The 21,070-nt window shown below is 48.2% G+C and overlaps 1 protein-coding gene across 1 annotated transcript in view; it reads left to right on the top strand.

The window, feature by feature from the left end:
- Positions 1-9,706, top strand: part of SRRM1 (serine and arginine repetitive matrix 1) — a 16,888-nt gene extending 7,182 nt beyond the window's left edge. Inside the window, 12 exon segments of the mRNA XM_030964571.1 lie at positions 516-635; positions 2,149-2,354; positions 2,357-2,419; positions 2,527-2,607; positions 2,944-3,030; positions 3,633-3,771; positions 4,005-4,046; positions 5,671-5,775; positions 6,268-6,729; positions 7,705-7,882; positions 8,346-8,540; positions 8,717-9,706. Of these exon segments, the coding sequence (XP_030820431.1) occupies positions 516-635; positions 2,149-2,354; positions 2,357-2,419; positions 2,527-2,607; positions 2,944-3,030; positions 3,633-3,771; positions 4,005-4,046; positions 5,671-5,775; positions 6,268-6,729; positions 7,705-7,882; positions 8,346-8,540; positions 8,717-8,821 (1,783 nt within the window). The 3' untranslated portion in view covers positions 8,822-9,706.
- The last annotated feature ends 11,364 nt before the right edge of the window (positions 9,707-21,070 follow it).

Raw genomic sequence — 21,070 nt, 5'->3', positions numbered from 1 at the left:
TCAGGTGCTGACTGTGAAGCTTGAGAATGTTTTCTGCTGCAGGTGCCACTTAATGTTCTTGGTCAGTGATGTTTTTAGAGGTGTTGAACTGTGGATGTTTTGGGCCAAATGAGGAGGATGCATTTGGTGTATAAATGTGTTTGGGAGTGTTTTGTTTGTATTGATTTATGAGAAGATTCTCATGATGACCAGCACTGATCAGAGAAGGAATTCTGCTGCTTAATATTGATGATGAGAATTGTGTAGCCATTCTTTAGGACATGGGGGTTGATGCTGAAAATGCTGTAAAATACTTTCTTTACCTCCTTTTTTTAATTATTCTACTACTTAATAGAGTGATATTGTTAAACTTCAAAGCCTCGATTGTGTCTGTACATTTGGCATCCTCACCTAAATACAGCCTTGATATGATGCACTTGGAGGAAAGCAACTCTGCACTCAGTGCCCCGAGGATACATTTCCTCAACTCTGGAAGTTAGATAGTTGCTTTTCATTGGAATTTCTGATTGTGACAGGTCTTACTCCCCTAGAAGGCGACCCAGCCCGCGGCGCCGGCCGTCCCCGCGCAGGAGGAGCCCACCCCGGAGGATGCCTCCCCCACCCAGGCACAGGAGGAGCAGATCCCCCGTCAGGCGGTAAGAGCCCTGCTTTTTGAGACAGCTGAAGTGCTAAACCTGCAAAGTTAAAGGGAACTGTAGCTGTGTTAGCAAAATTCCCTGTTCATCTCACCTTAGCAGTGGCAGGTGTGTGATCAGAGTGATGGAAAAACTGCGGTGTCACATTTCCTGAGTGTCCTGTGGGGGAACACGGTTGCAGATGTGAAATGATTTCTTCTGAGTTAGGGAAGTGATGAGAATTCCACCTTTTTGAAAAGTGGCAATTTTAGAGCTTTTTTTTTTTCTTTTTTGCTTCTTCAGATGGCTCTGGGTAGCTCCCAGCACAGGCTGACATGATATCTCTTAGGGCTTTTTGGCTTAAGTCTTAGTACTTTTCTTTCCTGACTGGGGAAAAAAAATGAGAACAAGTTGGGAATTTTACTCTTGGTAATTTTTAATTATGACATGTATTTCTATCACATAAAATTAAATTTGGACTTGAAGTATGTTTCTTCTTCATGTTTTCTTACTTAAGATTCTTCAAGATTTGCCCTTTGGTGTTGAAAGTCACATTTTTCACAACATAAGAATTGCTCTAGAGGCAAAGCTCTTAGCTGCCTTGCAAAGTAAATGATATGCTTTTGGCAGTGTCAAAATAGAGATTTGATTCTCTTCCTATGAAAAGGATCAGAATCTGTTCTCTCCCCATGAAGACAAAGTGATGCTTCTTGTGTACAGCAGTTGTTTTTGAGGAAGGAGCACTTCTCTTCCTTTTTGTGACAAGGTGATGACTATTGCCTGAGTTTGTCAATATGTTCATTTCACACAGTTACTGGGAAAACTGTGAAAAGTATCAAACATGTATGTTGCAAGATGTACAAGAGCACCCTTTCAGCAAATGTTTATCTCACTCAAGGTAGGGTTTCTTTTTTCCAGGTTCTCAGGAATTCTGCAGCCAAAGGTGGATTCTGCAGGTACACAATTGCAACAGAACTTGCCACAAATTTTGCCGCAGAATTCTGAGGCCCTACCTTTTAAAATTGCAAAGTAAAGATGAAAAACTAAAACATAAGGATGGATAGATGGATTCTGATTTGTTAAATTGTTAAGTTGTCTGAAATTTTCACCTCCTGGTGTAAAACATTTTAGTGTCCTTGCACACTAAGCTCTTACCCAGATCTGCTCTGGAGATCATTAAGTCACACGTGCTAACACAGACAATTCTCTTAACCACCCAAAAGTTAGAGAGCCCAACCCAAAACTAATTGTTTCCAGGGGCAAAGCTTAGCTGTAGCCTGTAGATTGACAGAAAGCCAGTGAAGGTGACACTAACAATTTTTAGCTCACTATTATAGTTAAGAATAACTGTGAAAGATTGGTCGTTATCCTCCTCTTCTCCAAACCGAGTGTTGCAGGCAGTCCACCATGTTTGGGAAGCGCTGTTGTCTGTGGCTCAGTGTCTGTGCTTGCAAACAACCGCAGTTCTTTGTTCTTTGTGCTGACATGTTCCCCACTGTGGCCAGGCAAGACCTGATGTGGCTTTGATTTGCAGGAGAAGACGCTCCTCAGCCTCGCTGTCCGGCAGCAGCTCCTCCTCATCCTCATCGCGCTCCCGCTCTCCACCAAAGAAACCTCCCAAGAGACCCGTGTCCAGCCCCCCCCGCAAAACGCGCCGGCTGTCCCCCTCTGCCAGCCCCCCCCGGCGCCGCCACCGGCCCTCGCCCCCCGGCAGCCCCCCGGCCAAGCTGCGCCGCTCGCCCACCCCCAGCAGTCCAACCGCGCCCGCAAGAGCCGCGGCTCCGTCTCGCCCAGCAGGGCTTCAGGTGAGGGACACCATCACAGCTTGGGTTCCCTTTGGGACTGCAGCTCACGTGTACCTTTTGATGGAACGGTGTGAATTGCAGCTGAGCTGTTGCATTTTGTCTTGTAGCACCCAAACATAAGAGTACTGAGAAAAGAGAGTCTCCTTCGCCAGCACCCAAGCCCAGGAAAGCAGAATTGTCGGAATCAGGTATGGCTCTGGCTTCTCAGCTCTGCTACTAGCTGTGGGGTTTTTAGTCAGAAATACTTGGGCAGTGAAGTGTTGAGCCTTCCAGGAAGTCTGGCATTGAAATCAAGAGTTTTAGAACTCTAAAGATGATCACTCCTGCTGCCTCATTCTATCCAAGATTGCTTGGAATGAAAGTTAAGCCAAAGTTATTATTATTATTCCAGCCTTATGTTATCCTAAGATTTGAGTGGGGGAAAACCCCATACCTGGTGGTCTGCTGTCCATAAGTTTGCTTCTGCCTGCATAGGCAAATCTTTATCCCTGGTTTAAGTGCCCTGTCCTTGTGTGTCCTTTCAGAAGAAGACAAAGGAGGCAAAATGGCTGCAGCAGATTCTGTCCAACAGAGGCGCCAGTACAGGAGGCAAAATCAACAGTCTTCATCTGGTATGGAGCACAGAAATTCCTTAAAGCTGGGTTGTAGTTTCCTTTTGCAGGAAGTAGTTAAGTTCAAATACAGATTAAAACTATTTGCTCTGTGCTCTGCAGTGCTATTGTAAACTTAATTACAGATTTGCCACTCATAATGAGGTCACTTTAATTATTACTCAGGAGGAATAAAAGTATGACTTTAAAGGTCGTTACATCTTTTGTTAATGGGTTTGCATCTTTAAAATTGCGCTTCTAAACTCTTAACATCACACACAAATATTGTGTGCTGTGGATTACATCATCTCTCTGTACTTTGGACTCTTTTATGCTTGAGATCGCTAAATTCACCTGGGTATTTTTGTCCACATAGTTTCAGAAAGCAACTGCAGTTCACCTTCTAAGTTGTCTGTCTAGCCAAATTTGATGGACAGTGAAGTATTTTTACCCAGTAGATTTATTTATCACTTAAGTTCAGCCGACACCTTCAGTCAATCTGTTTTAAATTCTGGGTTCTCGTTTTGCGGGAGATGGGGTTGGTTTGAACTGCAACATTGCCCTGTCAGTGACCAATGTCCCAAGGATCATTTTCCAGAGAGTGATTCTTTCTATGTTTGCAGATTCTGGTTCTTCATCTTCCTCAGAAGAGGAGAGGCCCAAGAGGTCGAACGTGAAGAACGGGGAGGTGGGCAGGCGCCACCGGCACTCGCACTCACGCAGCCCCTCGCCCTGCAAGCGCCAGAAGGATTCCTCCCCTCGGTAACTGCCTGAACTTAGCTCATCCCTTCCTGGTATCTATGTCTATCTCTCTGCAACTCTCACCAAATACACATCAAGTCATGCCCACTCTGCCCAGACTTCTTTCAAGGTTTCCTTCTCATTACACTCATTTGGCAAAAATTGCTCTGACCTTTCTTTGATGGTGTTCATTTTTGCCTCAGATCCGTGGCAGATAGATCTGTTTTGTTTTGTTTTCCCTCCACTGCTCTCAGGATGCAGATAGAAAAGAGGTGGCAATCACCAGTGATGAAAAGGTTGGTTAGAAATTCATCTCTTCAACAGGCTGTCATTTATTTTGGCATGGATAAGCATTTGCCATCCTTTGTCCTTTAGACTTGCACACTCACAGTGAGGGAAATTCAGACTGATGTGCTCCTTCTTATGTTGGACCTGGAGCCATTTCACTGGCAAAAACAGAAGGAGCAGCACCTGCTCTGTGTCCCTTACTGCTCACCCCTTGTTAATTCACATCAGCCTGTGACATCAATAATGTTGTTACATCCCACTGATGCCTGAAAACAGCTGAACACTTGTGTTCCTCAGGGGCTCCTCGCTCCAGACACCCAACTTTGGGTGAGCAGTGTTGGGTTCCTGCTGCCACTGACTCAAAACCCTCCTGCACCCTTGTAACAAGCAATTAAGATCTTGATCTTCTGGGTCAGAGATTATTGGAGTTTTCAAAACTCTCATTCCTCAGTTCAAGAGATATTTGAAACTACTGGAAGTAGGCAATCAGTAAAACAACAGTGACTTTTTTGTTTGTGACACTTTTTGCTCTGTGTCTCTGTGTTGATCTAGAAATACAGAGAAGTGCAGGAAGCTTGATGGGTTTATTAATTGGATGTAATGACCCTTGAGGAGGCTGTAATTAAGCCTTAGCTAGCAGATACTCCCAGCACACATCCTGATGTAGGAGATAAGGATGACTCCCTCACCAATGCAGACCTTCCTAATTATGGATCCTGTCAAACATTTCTATGGAAAACAGGTTGGGATTCAAAGGCTTTGATCTTGTTTTGCAACACACTGAATTCACGTACTGCCTGTTGCATAAATACATGTTTAATTAGGACAGTTAGTACATTTGAAGGCTGGGGGTTTTTTGGATCATAAAAGAACATTGTATTTTGGAGCAAACTCTTATCTATAAAAGTGTGTTTCATTGCCTTGGGAACAATACCCAGCATGTTTGAAATCAGATCTCACTTAATGTAAATGAGCTGCTTTGCTTTTTAATTGCTCTCAATTTTCCCTTATCCAGTCATTTTATCTTAATTGCTTTTTTTAAAAAAGGAATATTTCACTTTGCCAATATTCCTTTCCTTTAAAATTCTATGCAAGAATGTGTTGGATTAAAATTCCCCCTTCCAGAAGTCTGTCGTAAACCTTGCAAAGCAGAAAATGGCTCAGTTTTAATCCAGAGAGCTGCAGTTTAGCAGCCACTCTAGTTTTTGTTTTCACTGCATTTCAAGAAATAAATAATTTTGGATTTCAGATGGAGCGCAGTTTTACACTGTGAAGAAAATTAACTCCACCCAAGGCAATATCAGCATGTGATCCATCGCTTGTTCCAACCATTTGGTCTTTCTTTAGCTACAAGGTGGTGATGGATCAGGTTGTGCAGATGTGGAATTGTGTCCTGGCTGATGTGGTGGGCTCAGGGTCACAGTCAGACAGCTGTGGTGGGCTCAGGGTCACAGTCAGACACTCATTGTTTCATACTCTTCAGAAAGATTCAAGTATGTTTCTTTCCATCAGTGCTCCCAGTAGAGTTCCATTTTGAGGTGCATGAAGGAGCAGATTTTGTGTAGTGGGAGCAGAGCAGGGAGCAGCTGGTGGCTCAGCTGGCATTTCCTGATGAGTGCCTGTTTTCTGCAGCAGGAGGAGGAGGAGCCCCTCGCCGCCCCCCGCGCGCCGGCGCCGCTCCCCTTCCCCGGCGCCCCCGCCCCGGCGCCGCCGCTCCCCATCCCCGCCTCGCCGAAGGTACCGACCACACCAGGCAGCACCTGCCTGCTCTGGGCCTGGGGACTCCTCTGGGCATGGGAAAAGGGCCCTGCTCCCAGTTCCTTCACTGGGAAGCTGAGGGGGCTGTGTGGTGTTGGGTGTGGTGGGTGCATGGCCTGGATGTTGTTGGGTTGCTGCTGCAAATCCTGAATTGGAATTACACAACCATGGGATGGCTTGGGTTGGGAGGGACGTTAAAGATCATCCAGTCCCACCCCGTGCCATGGGCAGGGACACCTTCCACTAGCCCAGGTTGCTGCAAGTTTTGTCCAGCCTGGCCTTGGACACTTACGGGGATGGGGCAACCACAACCTTTCTGGATTTAAAGAGTTTTATTTTAATCTCTTTTGACTTCTAAAGAATTCTGGTTTAAATTTTGAGAAGTTCAAAGAACTCTAGAGTCCTTTTCCCCCTCTGCAGGGCACTGACTGCCATGCCTGGGTGGTCCCTGACTGTTTGTTCTCTTCTCAGGTCTCCATCACCACCCCCACGCAGACGTTCTCCCTCTCCACGGAGATACTCCCCCCCGATCCAGAGGCGATATTCCCCATCTCCCCCTCCCAAGAGGAGAACAGCTTCTCCTCCTCCCCCTCCCAAAAGAAGGGCCTCCCCTTCCCCCCAGTCCAAGCGCAGAGTCTCCCACTCCCCACCGCCAAAACAGAGGAGCTCCCCTACTGCGAAGCGGCGCTCCCCTTCCGTATCTTCCAAGCACAGGAAGGGGTCTCCTCCCAGCAGATCCAACAGGGAAACACGTTCTCCACCACAAAACAAAAGGCATTCACCTTCACCACGGCCTCGAGCTTCCCACCCCTCCTCCAGCCCTCCCCCGCCGCGCCGGGGAGCGTCAGCATCACCGCAGAGGAGACAGTCACCCTCACCCAGCAGCAGGCCCATCAGGAGGGTGTCCAGAACGCCAGAACCCAAGAAAACAAAGTAAAAAAACTCATCTTGTCTGCTCGGGGTTTGATGAGGGGTTGTTGTTTAGTTGCAATGCAGTGGAAGTAGTTAAGGAATCACAGAAAACCAGAATGGTTTGGGTGGAAGGGAGCTTAAAGCCCATCCAGTGCCACCCTGCCATGGCAGGGACACCTCCACTGTCCCAAGCTGCTCCAAGCCCCAGTGTCCAGCCTGGCCTTGGGCACTGCCAGGGATCCAGAGGTGGCCACAGCTGCTCTGGGCACCTGTGCCAGGGCCTGCCCACCCTCACAAGGAAGAAGTTTTTCCCAATATCCCATCCATCCCTGCCTCTGGCAGTGGAAGCCATTCCCCCTTGTGCTGCCTGCATAGAAAGCCCCTCTCCCTCCTTTTTATAAGACCCTGAAATGCTGCCACAAGCTCTCCCCAGATCCTTCCCTTCATGTGCTGGCTTTAAAGAATACTTAACTTTAAACCTAACTGTGGAAACCAACACTTTTCATTAGCTCTGGAATAATTCCATAAATGACCATTCATGATAAACTGCTACAATTGTAAATATTTTTGTCTTTAGTGAGATGCTGCTTTTCTGAGCAGACTGTGAGAAGTTTGGTGCTGGCTTATGATTTTTTTCAGAAGGAAAATGTAGCTGAGTGGAGAGCCTCACACAATTAAATAGCATCGCTGTTCTCTTGACTTTTAATGTGATTATAACTTAGTTAAAGCAGAAAGGCAGCAATCAGTTCTGAGCAGCAGCAGGGTTGTTTAACATCTCTTCAGGCTGTATTATCCCTCTGCATTATGGATCCCCTCTGCCATTGGATTGTTTTGCTTTTTTAATCACACCAGCAAAGCAATTAATCTATTTATTTTTTAAAATCAATTTAAATCTTCTCAGTGCAGCCTGACCAAGTGAAAGCACAGGTGTTCATTTGGCTCTTGTGTTGATGTTGCCTTGTTGTGTGTCTCACCTCTGACTCTTGTGTTCCCCAGGGCTTCCACCCCCAGCCCCCGGCGCGTGTCCTCGTCCCGCTCTGCGTCAGGGTCGCCTGAGACAGCTCCCAAAAAACACCAAGGACCTGCATCTCCTGCCCGCTCTCGCTCTCCTTCTGCAAACTGGTCACCTGCAAAAAAGGCCAAGAGCCCAACTCAGAGCCCATCACCTGCCAGGGTATTTGTCTGCTCATAAAACAGAACTGCTCTGGGTTCCAGGGCAGCCTCTGGTTGGGAGGGCTGAGCTGCTGAGCAGCCCCAGGGTTATTCACAGGGGGCAAATTGCTTGGGATCATTCTTCATTGTTAAAAACTTCTAAAAACAATTTGTAATATGAATTTTTCAAGCTTAACATCGCCAAGTGTGGGAGAAAATAGTGTTCGATAGAAAATCAAACTTTTGTCTGGAAAAGTCCCATTTCATGAGTGTACATGAGTTTTATGGTCTACAAAGTATAGGGGGCTTATTTATGGTCAGTGTCCTATGTGCAAACTCAGAGTATTCCCAGAGGGAGGAGGACAGATTGTTTGGTATCTTCACCTCCTCTTTTAAGGTGTTTCCCAGGGGCAGTTCCATTCTTTGCCAGAGAAGTTTGAAGCTTTAGAGATGAGTTGTAACATCTATTGAATTATTTATTACAGAATTCAGATCAAGAAGGTGGTGGCAAGAAGAAGAAGAAAAAGAAGGATAAGAAGCATAAAAAGGATAAAAAGCACAAGAAACACAAAAAGCATAAGAAGGAGAAGGCAGCAGCAGCTGCAGTAACTGCTGCTGTGGCTCCAGCAGACACCACCTCAGCACAGGGAGAGCAGGAAGCAGAGACAGAACCCAAAAAGGTGAGAATTTGGGACTTTGTGAAGGGTGGGTGTTCACTGCTCTGCTGGGGTTCTGACAGCCCCAGTTCCAAAATGAGATATGGGGTGTGTGATTCCCTGTGGGGATTTCAGTGCTGGGAGGGCTCAGCCTGGCCAGGCCTGGGGTGTTTGAAGCAGCTCTTTGTGTTTGTTTGAAGGAGACGGAAAGTGAACCCGAGGACAACCTGGATGACCTCGAAAAGCACCTGCGGGAGAAGGCCCTGAGGTCCATGAGGAAGGCGCAGGTGTCCCCCCCCTCCTAGGCCAACCCTTTGATATAATGTACATTTTATTTGGTTTGTACTCAGAATTCAATTTCAAATTGCTAAATGTGTTTGAGCTTTAGAATATAACATTTGTTGTAATAATTGCTAGGTTGAGGTTCACCATGTACAAAGGGCATGGATTTACATTACAAAAGGTGTCCACAGTGTACTAGTGACATTCTTTCATTGACAGCATAATTTCATTTAGAGTGAGACCTTTTAGAAGCAGTAGGAATTTGTTTTGGAGGTTTGAAACATGACCGTCAGTTCCCTCATTTCTTTGAAATCCAGCAGAGCCTTGAGCAGAATTTGTGAGGGGCTCATTTGACTTCTTTTGTATCACTTACATGATGCTACTAACCTTTGTGGTTTGTAGGCTTGCCCAGGAGTAAAACCACTGCAGAATTCAAGGAAGTACATCTCTATTTTAATGCTTTCTACTGTTGCCTGTATAGTCTCCATTAAAGCCAATCAAGAATAGCAATTTAGAGTGGTACATAAATGAAAGCATGTTGTTTACCAGGACACTGTGGGTTTATATTGATGTAACATGTTGATTTGGAACACTGGAATTTCATTTGTATTTTTATGTTCTTTTTTTAAAGGGCAGTTTCCATGATCAGCAGACCCAGAAAAAAAATAATAATTCCTTCAGTTCCATAAATTTTGTTTGTGAGCTGTCGTTGCCCCATTCATAAATCTTGTCTCGTTACGGTTCTTCGGAATGGTCTGAGCAACTTTCAGAGCTGTGTTCTTTGAAAGTTTAGAGGAACCTGAACTTTGGATATTGTCATGTTTTCACTGTTCTTTGTTTTTGTTTTTTTAACTAAAGCTATATAAAGCTTGTGGATTAAACAAAATAAATTTCTAAATTTAAACAGATGTTGGCTATTTTTATCTGGACGTTTACATTTGCTAATCAGCTTTGTTTTGTGCAGGGTTAATGACTGCTCAGAGATGAGAAAGTGTTTGATCTGCTGTGCTGGCTCTGGAAAAGTTGGGGCTTTCAACTGGCCTGGTGGAGCAGGAAAAGCCCTTTAATTAGTGATGCTCCTGTGGAGTTCTTGCCAAGCAGGAGTCTAACAGCCTTACCTGGGCAGTGCTCTGAGAGGATGGAGAAGCTCAAACTCAATATTTGCTGTGAAAATTGCTGGTCAGAACAAGTAAAGTGTTTGAAGGCCCTGTGAGAAATGAACAGCAGGTTTGATTAACTTGGGAAGGAGCTGTAATGGTGTGAGAGCTCATCTGAGGAATCCTGGGGGCTCCCTGCCTTTCCAGAATCATGGAATCACAGAGTGGGTTGGGACCTTACAAAGCACCCAGTTCCAAGCCCCTTTAATCACTGGAAACTTGCTGGGTTGCTGCTATGGGATTCTTGTAAAAACTCCAGCTGTGTTTCTGAAATCAGCTCAGTTATGAAGCCTGGAGTTTTTCTGGAAGGTGCTTTTGAATTCTTTTTGTGCTGCAGCTGCAGTAGCTGTGATGTACACAGTGAAGTTGGAGATTGGTGAGTCTTTCCTTGCCCTTGTGCAGGGTCTAACCTGAGGCAGGGCAGCTCCAGGTCCTGCCTGAGAGGGGAGGTTTCAGGGCAGCTCCTTCTGCACTTCCCTCTGTGCTGAACCTTTTGTTTCACACGAATGTCATTGTGTGCTCAAGTGCTTGTAAACCTCCTCCAGAGCTGGAATGCTGAGAATCGCCTGTTATTAAAACGTGTGTGATCAATTCCAAGAAGCTTCTGGACAGAGGCATTTTTCAAAGTCCATCTGGGTGAATTTGGTGCTTGAGGAGCTGCAGACCTGAACTCAGGACGTGCTGATCCTCATTCACTTGGATTTTCCCTGATGTCCTGCAGGGGTGCAGCTCCACAGGGTTTAATACCTCCTCCTTTATCGTCCCAATCTTGCTTCTACCTGGGTTTGGTGACCTCTGAGTGCCTTTTAATCTTAGCACTAATAGAAGTTCTTTAAATACATTCAGGGCCTGAGTCACTGCTTATCTTCCCTCACACCTATTTCCATCTCCTGCCTCCAGGGCTGATAAAGGACCTCTGCATGGGCCAGGCCTTCCCTCCACATTTCCATCTCCCTTGCAGCTCCCATTGTTGCTGCTCCCCCTGCCTCTTTTTTTCATCTATCCATAAAGGATGGTGTAGGCTTAAAAAGAGCAATTAAATGCAGTGATTAAAAAGAGCATAACTTCTAAACTGTGTTTAGCTTAGTATTTTAATTTCTTCCTACTTATCCATTCAAGTAGTAACATTTCATTTAAATATCAATTGGGGTAATGAGCCCTCTCCTCTCCTGAGCTGTCCCTGCTGTTGCACAGATCCTTTTTAGCACAGAATCTCTGCTGGGCTGGGTTCCATCTGTGTCTCTGCTGTTCCTGACACCACTGAATCTCCTGATCCTCTGATTGAGCTCCCCTCATCCAAACCCAAACTTGTCTGATCCCTTCCCCACTCCATCTTCTTGGTTAACCTCTTTGTTTTTAAATCCTTGTATTTGTAGCTCAGAAATGACCCTGCAGGTTTCTGGTGTGATGAGGCAGGAGCTACCTGGATCTCACTTCTTTTTTATCCTGGATGTGCTCATGCTGAATTTTGGCTTCCTGACGCGGGCCACCCTCATGAAGTGACAGCCACAGGGTCTAGGTAAGGGACTTGCTGCAATGTTTGTATCCAACTCCACATAAAGTTTAATTGGGCTGTGTAACTGAAATGGAACTGAGTCCCCAGCAGCGAGTGTGAGGCTGAGTCACAGGTCAGTCTCTGTAGCTGCTTCTGAGGAAAGATGTTTGTTGTGTCAACAGGTGGGACAATGGCAGGTGTGTGTGCAACAGTTCCAAGCTTATAGAAACTCAGGGCTGGATTGTTAAATTTTTCCACTTGTGTGACTTTGGCTGTTTGCCTGGGAGTGCTCATGGAGCTTTCCAAGCCAAGGGATTTACCCTGCATTGCCCCAGGACACAGAACTGTTCTGCTGCTGCTCCCTGGGAGCCCAGGGATAAATCCCCAGCACCAGGGCAGAGTTCTGTGCTGGGAGCCATCCCAAAACCTCCCTCACCTGACACAAATCCATGTCCTGAGCAGTGAGGGCTGCAGGGAGGGACCTGGGTTTGGAGGAGCAGTTGTGCACTGTGACTTCATTCCTGCAGCACCAAACTCCAAATGCCTGTGTGTTGGTGTCCGAGCAGCTCTGGGAGGGGCAGCTCAGCAGGGCACAGAGCTGTATTTTGGTGGAGTTCCATTCCACCTGTTGTGTGTCATAACTGATGATCTGGTACAGGATCATGTCATAAACCCTTGATTTGTCGGCTTGAAGTCCACTGTGGATGTCACCAGTATCTCAAAGCACTGACAATTCAATGGAATTGTGTTTCTTTAAATCAGGTCTTACTCATAAATTACTATTGGAAGTAATTATATCTCTTCCAGGGTAATAAAAAGGTTATTGAATCTCAGCACAATGGGATGGGGAGTTGTGTATTCCCAAACTAATCAGCAGTTTGACTTCTGAACTTTATGCAGCAATCCTGAATGAGTTCAAAGAGGCTGGAACTGCTGGAGTCCCTTCAGCTGGGTGTGAAACAACAGCTGGGGATGGTCCCCCCCAGTGGCTGGAGACAGAGGATGTCCTGTACCAGCCTCTCTTATCTGGGCTCCCTCTGGCTCAGGATCAGATAGTCCAGCAGGATCTGGGGTCCTTCCTGCCGTGTGGTGACACAGCTCAGCTGCTCTGAGCCAGGTTCTGAGGGAAAGAAGTGCTTGGCTTTGTTATCACTTGTTCATTTTAGTTCTGACTTGAGCCAGAGCGTTTCCTTCTGCTGTGAGCAGAGCTCAGGGAGCATCCAACATGGTTAGAGATCTTCTGGTCCACTTGAGATGGTTTGTGTTTGCTGCCTTGGTGGCAGGAGGCTGTCAGGTGGTGAATTTTTCATTTGTCCCATCCTGAGTGTGGATTAAGCCTTGGGAAGATGGCTGGGAAAAGTGGAGTTGATTTTAATTGCTCTTAAAGTAGGAGAACAACCAATATACAGAGGGAGATGATGTTCAGAGGGGTCCCCACTTCTCACTGCAGGTTTGTACCTACACATCCCCAAGTGGCTTTGGCTCTATCTCACCAGGCTGGGGATGGACTGGAAGCTGTTCTGGAGGCATGAGGATCACACTTTGTTGTGGAGCTGGAAAGGAGGGTTTGGGTTTTTCTTGCCTTTTTTCCCAATGTTTTATTTAAAATCAAGAGCCACAAAGTGCCTCCTCTGGGGTTTGCTGGTGTCTTGTGTAGGGGCTGTGCCTGAGCAGCAAACGGGAGTTGTGTGGCTCCAGCCCATCTCCCAGGGAGAGAAAACGCAGTGAAACTCTCCCCTAGCTGGGAGTGCCGGATTTTGTCATGGGATCCGGCCAGCTGCCGGGCATGAGTCAGGTCTGCCGCAGCCGGGCCGGGTGAAGCCGCCACTGGGGCGGGGGTGACTCACGGCGATGCAGCCCCGGGGCCACCCGTGTCGTTCGTGCTGTGCTTTGGGGCTGTGCCGAGCCTGGTTTGGGGTTTGGGGAATCCTAAAAATCAGCACTGCAGGAGGGAATGTGCTGGCTCCCAAAGCGGGGCTGGGGTCAGTGCCAGGAGTGCAGCTCCCCACAGGTCGGGGTTTGCCGCAGGAGGGAAGACTGAGCCTTCACTGCAAGGTGTTTTAATCACCAAGTCATTAATTATCTTCAGCGCTCGTGTTGTGGCAGATTCTGTAAGAATCGTGGGTTTTTTCTCACTCAGGATCAATCCATCAGGAGTTGTGTGGTGAGCACCTCCCAGGGCCAGGTGTGGGACTTGACCTCGTGGCCCAGCCCGGGATGGGGTCAGGAATCCTTCTGAACTCCCACATCTGCTTCCCCGGGCCGAGGAGCTGAAGGCAGGAGGGATGTGGGTCCGGAGCGTCCTTCCTCCCACACAAAGGCAGGATGTGGCTGCCCTGGGCAGCTCCCGGAGTCAATGCGGGCTTTGTGCGCCGAGCCTCGGGCAGGGACCGGCCCGGGGCTGCGAGCCCCTGGAGCCGGGGCTGCTCCTGCATGAGCTATTGAATCCCGGGGAGAAATGGAGAAGGACCTTGTCCAGCAGATCCTGGGGAGCTCAGGCTGCTTTTGGCATGGGACTGGTCCTTGTGCTGATCCGGGTGTGGGGAGGATGATGCTCAGAATCCCTGGGAAGTTCAAGATCCTTCTGTTTCACTAGAAAGAAAACACGGAAAACAGATGTCCTGGGAAAGCAGCGCTGGGGGAAAGGGAATTGTGGGGAATTGTTCGGTTCCCCCACAGAGGCTTTGTGTTCATTGCAGGGGCAGAGCTGCAGCTCGTGTAAATTGTTGTGGATATGAAATAAATGGAATTCTGCTGCTGACGTCAGCTGGGGATGGCCCCTGGAGAGGGGGGTCAGCGTGAGGGGCCGGACTCTCCAGAGCACGTGCGGTCCTTATCAGCTCAGCCAGAGCTTCCTCTGAGTTTGTTCCCACCCCTGAGGTGTGCTGTGTCCTGCTCCGGGCTGGCCCCAAGTGCACAAAGCTCAGAGGGGTCCAGCCCCTGACCCACACGTGCAGTGGGAGAAGGGAATGTCCATGGGGGCACAGCCTGGGAAGCTCTCGGGAGGTTTTTTACCTGGGGGGGCTTTTTGTAATTCCTCACTCAGGCTTTAAAACGTGAGCTTCAGATGAAACCAAAGCTGATGGAATGGTTGTGAGAAATGTGGATCCCTTTTAAGGGTAACCCCCCCAGGCTTCCCCTCTCCAAGAGGGAGGAAGCTCCCATTAAAAATTGATAGTCTCCCTGTCAGCTGGATTTTAATTCAGCAAGTGGATTTGACTACTGATGTGAAAAAAATTACCTTTGTCACCGTGCTGATATTTTTTTAATGAGACAGAAATGGTTTGGCACCTTTCCAGCTTATTAAAACCTTTGTGAATCTGCAGGCATCGGCACAAGGGGACGAGAAGGGAAAATTGCATTAAGTGCATGATTGGCAAAACAAAATTGAGCTCTTTTTTATTTATTTATTTTTAATCTATTACAAGCCTGTGAATGAATCTTCTATTATTTATGGGAGAGGATAAAGGGAGCCGTCCCTGTGGCTGCAGGCAGACTCTGCTTTCAGTTCAACTCTTCTTTCCAGACAGGGAAAGTGGACACCTGCTGTTATCCAGGACAGAGATAAGTGAAGGGAGCTGTGTGAAAAGGGAGAAATCCCCATGTTTTGTGGGAGAACAGGGCCCTGGGGATGATTGATCTCCATGGATGCTGGGTTTGTGTGGTCTGTGGGTTCCCAGCTCAGCACAGGGTGGATTTCTCCACTGGATAAAAGGGATCAGACCCTTTCAGCCTCTGCATCCCGCAAGTTAAGCCACCCCAGGGTCTCCATCCTGGCTGGACCAGCTGCAGGAGCTGCTGCAGCCCCGAGGCTTTGATGTCAGAGCAGCAGCTCGGGGGCCTGGAAGGGGCTGGTCCTGCTGGCATCAACCCCCAGAGAAGAGGGCTGTGCAGAGAGGAGGTTCCCCCTGCTGCCAACAGAGGATTTGGGTTTATCCTCTCCAACTGCACATCCCACTATTAATGAGCAGCCAGGGTACCATTTGAATTTTAATGACATCACAGATACAGCGCTGCTAATTGCTCATTTGCTTATCTGGAATGAGTTTTAAATCTGTGAAAGAAACCTGAATCATGGAAACCTCTTGTGCAGCTGATCAGGGCAGGGTTAGAGAAGCAGCTGTCTGTGGTTTAAGCCCCTCAGAGGCAATTCCTCCCCTTTCCATCCCATTGCCCACCTTGCTGCACTGATCAGCTGGGATAAAATCCAAGGATTTAAAAGGGGAAAATCTCCACAGCCTTGGTACTCAGAGAGATGCTCTGAGAGCCTGGCTGGGTTTGGACACCCCTGGCTGGGCAGAGGGATGGCTGCAGTCCTCAATTATCTCTCCTGGGTTTGTGCCTAAGTTTTTGCCTCTAACCAGCTCTTATCGTTGCTCAGTAGGAGCCCGAAGAGCCTTACAGCAATCATTACACAGACAAACCACTGGGGTAAAGAGGTGATAATTACAATTGCAAAAGCAAGGACCCAATGATCTGAAATACCAGAATTTCAGCCTGAGCAGGTCGAGCCTGTGCTCAGATAAGGAGCAGAGAGACAGGAAGATTTGGGAACTCTTGGTCCTGCCCTGCAGGATTGTTGTTGTTCTCCCCATCTGCAGGGCACAGTGGCTTTGCTGGGGACCGCAGCTGCTTTTTGAGTCGGTGACTCAGGAGGTTTGGGTTCAGTTCCCCGTCCTGCTGTGGGTATCTCAGGGATTTGGGATGTCATTCCCTTGGCAGTGCCTCAGGCTGCAGGGTTTGGAGAAGGTGGAGGAGTTTCTGTGTTTGGAGAGCTGGAGCACTCTACATGCTGCTGCAATGCAAATAATTTTATCAGAAAGATTATTTCTAAATCCTGGTAGAACTGCGAGATCTTGGCCTGTTGTCCTTCCCACAATTCCTTTCCTTTCCTGAGTACTTGGAAAAAAATCTGGCTCCTTCCAGTGTGACTCAGGTAGGAGGAAATAAACCCCACATTCATCATGTCACTGCTTGAGTCAGATCAGCATTTACGCCATCGCTTTGGAGCAGGGTGGCTCTGGGAGAGGTGTTCCCTTTGTTCCTTGGGATCAATGTCATTCCTCCCAGATGTGGACTTTGCCCAAGGAACCTCCTGGAAAGCTTAGGGGATTTGGGATGCACAGCTTCACCCCACAGGCAGAGCAGAGATGTGAAAGTTCAGCTGGTGCCCAGCTGTCCAGAAGTGGTCTGGGTTTGTGGAGGTGACAGTCTTGCCCTAAACTGGGATGGGATGGATAATCAGGTGCCTGCACTGGTGGAATCAGAGAATCATGGGATGGTTTGGGGTGGAAGGCACCCTAAAGATGATCCAGTTCCACCCCTGCCATGAGCAGGGACACCTTCCACCATCCCAGGCTGCTCATCCTTGGACACTGCCAGGGATCCAGGGGCAGCCTGTGCCAGGGCCTCCCCACCCTCACAGGGAAGAATTTCTTTCCTAATACTCACAGCTTTGGATCAAGCCAGCCTGGAGATAGAGGTTTTGTGTTGCACTTGGATTTTTTTGTGAATCTTTTTCTCTCTGATGTTGGGCTGCACCTCAGAGACAAAATTGAGCATCTTGGTCATTGCTGTGACTGGATTGACCCCTGCAGATCCACAGGAGGGGGCAGAAAGCTGGGAAGGAGCTGCTGCTTCCCCTTTCCCCACACAAAAGGGCAGCACACGGAGCCAGCAGTGCCTTCCCTGGCTCCCTCAGACCTGCAGCCCATTAAATCCCACAGCAAACAGTTTCTGCATTTCAGCTGTGACAGAAGCCAGTCCTTGGTGCTGAATCCCAGCTGGGATATAATGGACGGGGCTCATTAGGGGAGCCCCAGCTACCAGCAGCTCCCAGGGTTTTCAGATGATGGGAATTCTGCAGGAAACCTCGCTGGTGTGTTTGATTGCTGCTGCAGGGGACTGTGGCTGATTTAACCACTTAATCAACCTCAGCCAGGGAAAGCTGGGGTTGTTATTTTTGGAGAAGCAGGTTGTGGAGTGCTTTTTTCTTCACCAAATCTCCTTATCAGCCCAGGTATTTGAATCATCTGGGGACTAACCTTAAAAGAAAACAGACAATACCTGAATTTATTTACTTTCAAGCAACTTCTATACATAAAGGTGGGGAAATAGAGATTTTAATCAAGCTCACCAAACTAGCTTTTTTTTTCCTCTTTCCCAAATAACTTTTCAAACTAGAAATGCAGTGGATTTGGGGTTTTTATTGAAGGACTCCTTGTGTGTCCAGTGCTGCCATGGGAAGGTTTCCCAGCACTCAGACCCAGCTCCATCTCTGCCTCTTTATCCTTTCCAGGTCTCTTCCTGCAGAAGGAAGAAGCCCAAATCTTTGTTTCCTGATGCTCACAGCAGAGGACAGGCTGATATCTGAATTTGGAAAGTAGGGCAGCGAGAAACCCTGGGCAGAGCACAGCAACAGCCTCCTGCTGAAAGGGGAAAGTCAGGCATTCAATTACTCCTGTTGTGTGTGTGGTCCTGGGAGCCAACTTTCCTTCCCCCTCCCTTGGATATCACCTCCAAAGGCAGGGAGGTGACAAGCACTTCAACTTCCCCCGTGTTCCAAAGGAAGGAGGTGAAAGCTCTGCCTGTGTCAGCATTCCCAAAAAGCTGCCCCTGGTGCCTCAGTGGAGGGGACCCACTGCAGAGGGAAACCTGCAGACAATGCCTGCTTTGTCCCCTCCCTGCTTCTTGGGCGCCCTGAGATGCTGAGTCCAAACATTTAACCACAAAATGCATTAATTACCATCCAGCTCCCCGGGGAAAGGACCATATGCCAGTATCCAGGGGAAACAAAAAAGGAAGAAGCACGGAAAGGCCATTGATTATTAAATTCCATGCAATTACTGCCACCGAAAGTTCTTGATGAACATTTCCTAGAAACATTGAGTTCTCCAACCTCTGTGCTTGGGCCATGGAGCGCAGGAGTGACCCAGAAACTGTGGGATGAGGTCACCTTCCCACATAATGCCATGGGATGTGTCCTGTGCAGGGTAACTCTGCTCAGCCCATGGCACTGAGCTGTTTGCTGTGGCAGCTGTGAGCTCCAGGGCCGACTCCACGCGTGTCCTCAGCTGCTCACTGCAGCTAATCCTAAAGTTTGGCAGCCACCCCGGAGGAAAATGAGCCATCCAGGGACAGCTGGTTGGGAATCACAGCAAGCTGCAAACAGTCTGACACCGGCAGAAGTTGGGTTTCCCCCGCAATCCTTGGAAGTCTGGCAAAGCAAACCCTGCTCGACGCAGGGGCAGTGAAAGAGGAATGAGCCAGAACAAATTCATCCCTCCCAGGAAGCAGGGGATGGATGGAGCCAAAAACCCCTCTCAATGCCTGGATGGGAGGGAGGAACGTGGAGCTCCTGGGATGGCTCTGCTGAGGGGGCAGCAGCTCCTCAGAGCATCTGTGACACGAGGGCTGGGCCTGAGCTTCCACTGCTGCATCCCAGGCCAGGATCCCGAATTAGCTGTGGAATGGGAATGTTGGTATTTATAGCCAGGGTGTGGCAGTCCTGCTTGCCTTTAATAGGTGTCCCTGGGCAGGTTCCTCTCGCAGCTGCGTCCAGCATGGCTTTCAGGAGCTCTAATGAACCTGGCAGTCAGGACAGGCTCCTGCTTCCAGCCACAGCCAGCCCTGGATGCTCTCCTTCCCAAACCTCCTCAGCACCTTTCTCCTCACAGCAGTTTCATTATCATTTAAAAAGTGGGATGTTCTTACATGTGTCCTACTGAGTGACAACATGACCTGTGTGCTGAGCTCCTCCCGTGCCTGAAAAATTCCCCATGGAAATAAAAACCCATTTTTGAGCCCCAGGGTCAGCGTGGCAGAGAATTCCACTGGAGGAACACGCACAGCCAGGGCAGGAGAGGGCCTGCTTTGATATCTTTAACATCTGATGCCTCTAGTTTCAAAAGCACTTGGAAAGTTTGAGATGGAAAAACTGCTGCAGGAAGGCCAAAACTGCTGGAGAAGTGAAACAATCCCATGTTGTTTTGCTGCTCTGCCAAATGGGGACCAAGCTCCTGAATGCAGTATAAAATAATATTAAGGGAGTGACCTACTGAGCACACGTGGGGGGCCAGAGTTGCTTTGTTCCCACTCCGTGGCTCGGTGCAAATTTAGCTTTGAGTAAGCCACTGAACTTTCCTGACTCATTCCTCACTGCTGTTAAAGGTGGGTGATGCTCATTTCACTGTGGATTGTTAGGAGCACTGGTGATTTATTATGTAAAGCGTGGACAAATTAATTCTAAGTGTTCTAAAAAAGAAATAAATAAATCCAGAATAATACAAACAGCAATTACTGAAGGAAGAATTGAGAGCTTTCAGACTGAACATTGTTAGATGTTTCATTTGAATGGGGAGCATAAGAGGTTCGGTAAGTGGTAGCTGGAAACCAGGAAAATGTCATCTGAAAGTGAAATAATTGAAAAGATATTAAAGCAGAGCCAGGGCTGGTGCAGCTGGGTATAAATGAAATAAGCTATTAGCTGCTCTGCGAGATACCAGCAGGGGAGAGCTTTTGTTAGAGCAGAAATGCAGCAGTGGTGAGGGAAAAACAGCCCTGGCAGCTCCTTTGTGGGGCTGGGAACATAAAAAGGCCCCAAGAGCCTCACAGACCTCAAATTTGTTGCTCTACACCCACTTTTGTGGGCGCCGTGGGAGAGCTGTTCCTTTGTGCTAAACCACTGCCTGTGCTCCAGCAGGTGGGTCTGGGCTCTGGGGAGCCCTGGGAAGTACTGCAGGTTTGACAAAACCCTGGGATTTTAAACTTTTTGGTGAAGCAGAGAGGAAGGCTTGGTCCTTGGCTGCGGGGGAGTGCCTGGCTCAGCATTCCTTGTCCTGGAATAAGGACTCAGCTCCTTCCTTTCCCAGCAGGCAGAGGATCCAACTTTCCTTTGCCCCTCGTTAAACCAGTCCCAGAATCCACATTTGGCCCCAACTGGTGCAAATTTCTTACTCTGCCATGCAAAAAAGTGAATGCAGAGCCTAAGACAGATGCTTGTGGAATCTCTGGGACAACCCCATTTAAGGGAAATTTCTTCCCTTCTCTTGGAACCCACGTTCCAACAACAACAACAACGGCGGGACGGTGTCCTTCGTGGTACAAGCTGCAATTAATTAACGGGTAATTACCAAGGGAGGTTCCTGGCCAGGGCTGGACTGCACAGCCCCACATCAGTTTGGTTCCAGTGCCACACCAATTTCCAGCCCAGGCTGTCCCACCCAATGAATCAGCGAGATTCCTTGGACTCTAAACCAAGCACAGACGGATTTCCACTGGCTCCCGGGGAGCTGGGGCTATCCAAAAGCTACAGGAACAGGAATAAAAAGGACTTTGTCACATCGGTGGCCCGGCCCTATCAGCTCCGGAGAGGGGCTCGCAGCAGTTTTTCCTGCTCCAGATGAATTCAAGGGCATTCAAAGCTGATATTTGCGTGAAGACATCCGGTTATGCAGCAAACGCCTGGAGAGACGGGAGGTTTTGTTATTAGCAGCGAGCGCTCCGTTGGTAACCATTCCATGGAGCCATCCCGGGCTGCATTTGGGTACAAATTACAAATTACAGGAGGCTCATCCCGGGTCACAGACAGCATTGAAGTCACTCCGTGCCACCTCGGGGGA

Source organism: Camarhynchus parvulus, chromosome 23 (assembly GCF_901933205.1).
Source record: "Camarhynchus parvulus chromosome 23, STF_HiC, whole genome shotgun sequence".
Taxonomy (NCBI): Eukaryota; Metazoa; Chordata; class Aves; order Passeriformes; family Thraupidae; genus Camarhynchus; species Camarhynchus parvulus.
This window is presented reverse-complemented; position numbering and strand designations above follow the sequence as displayed.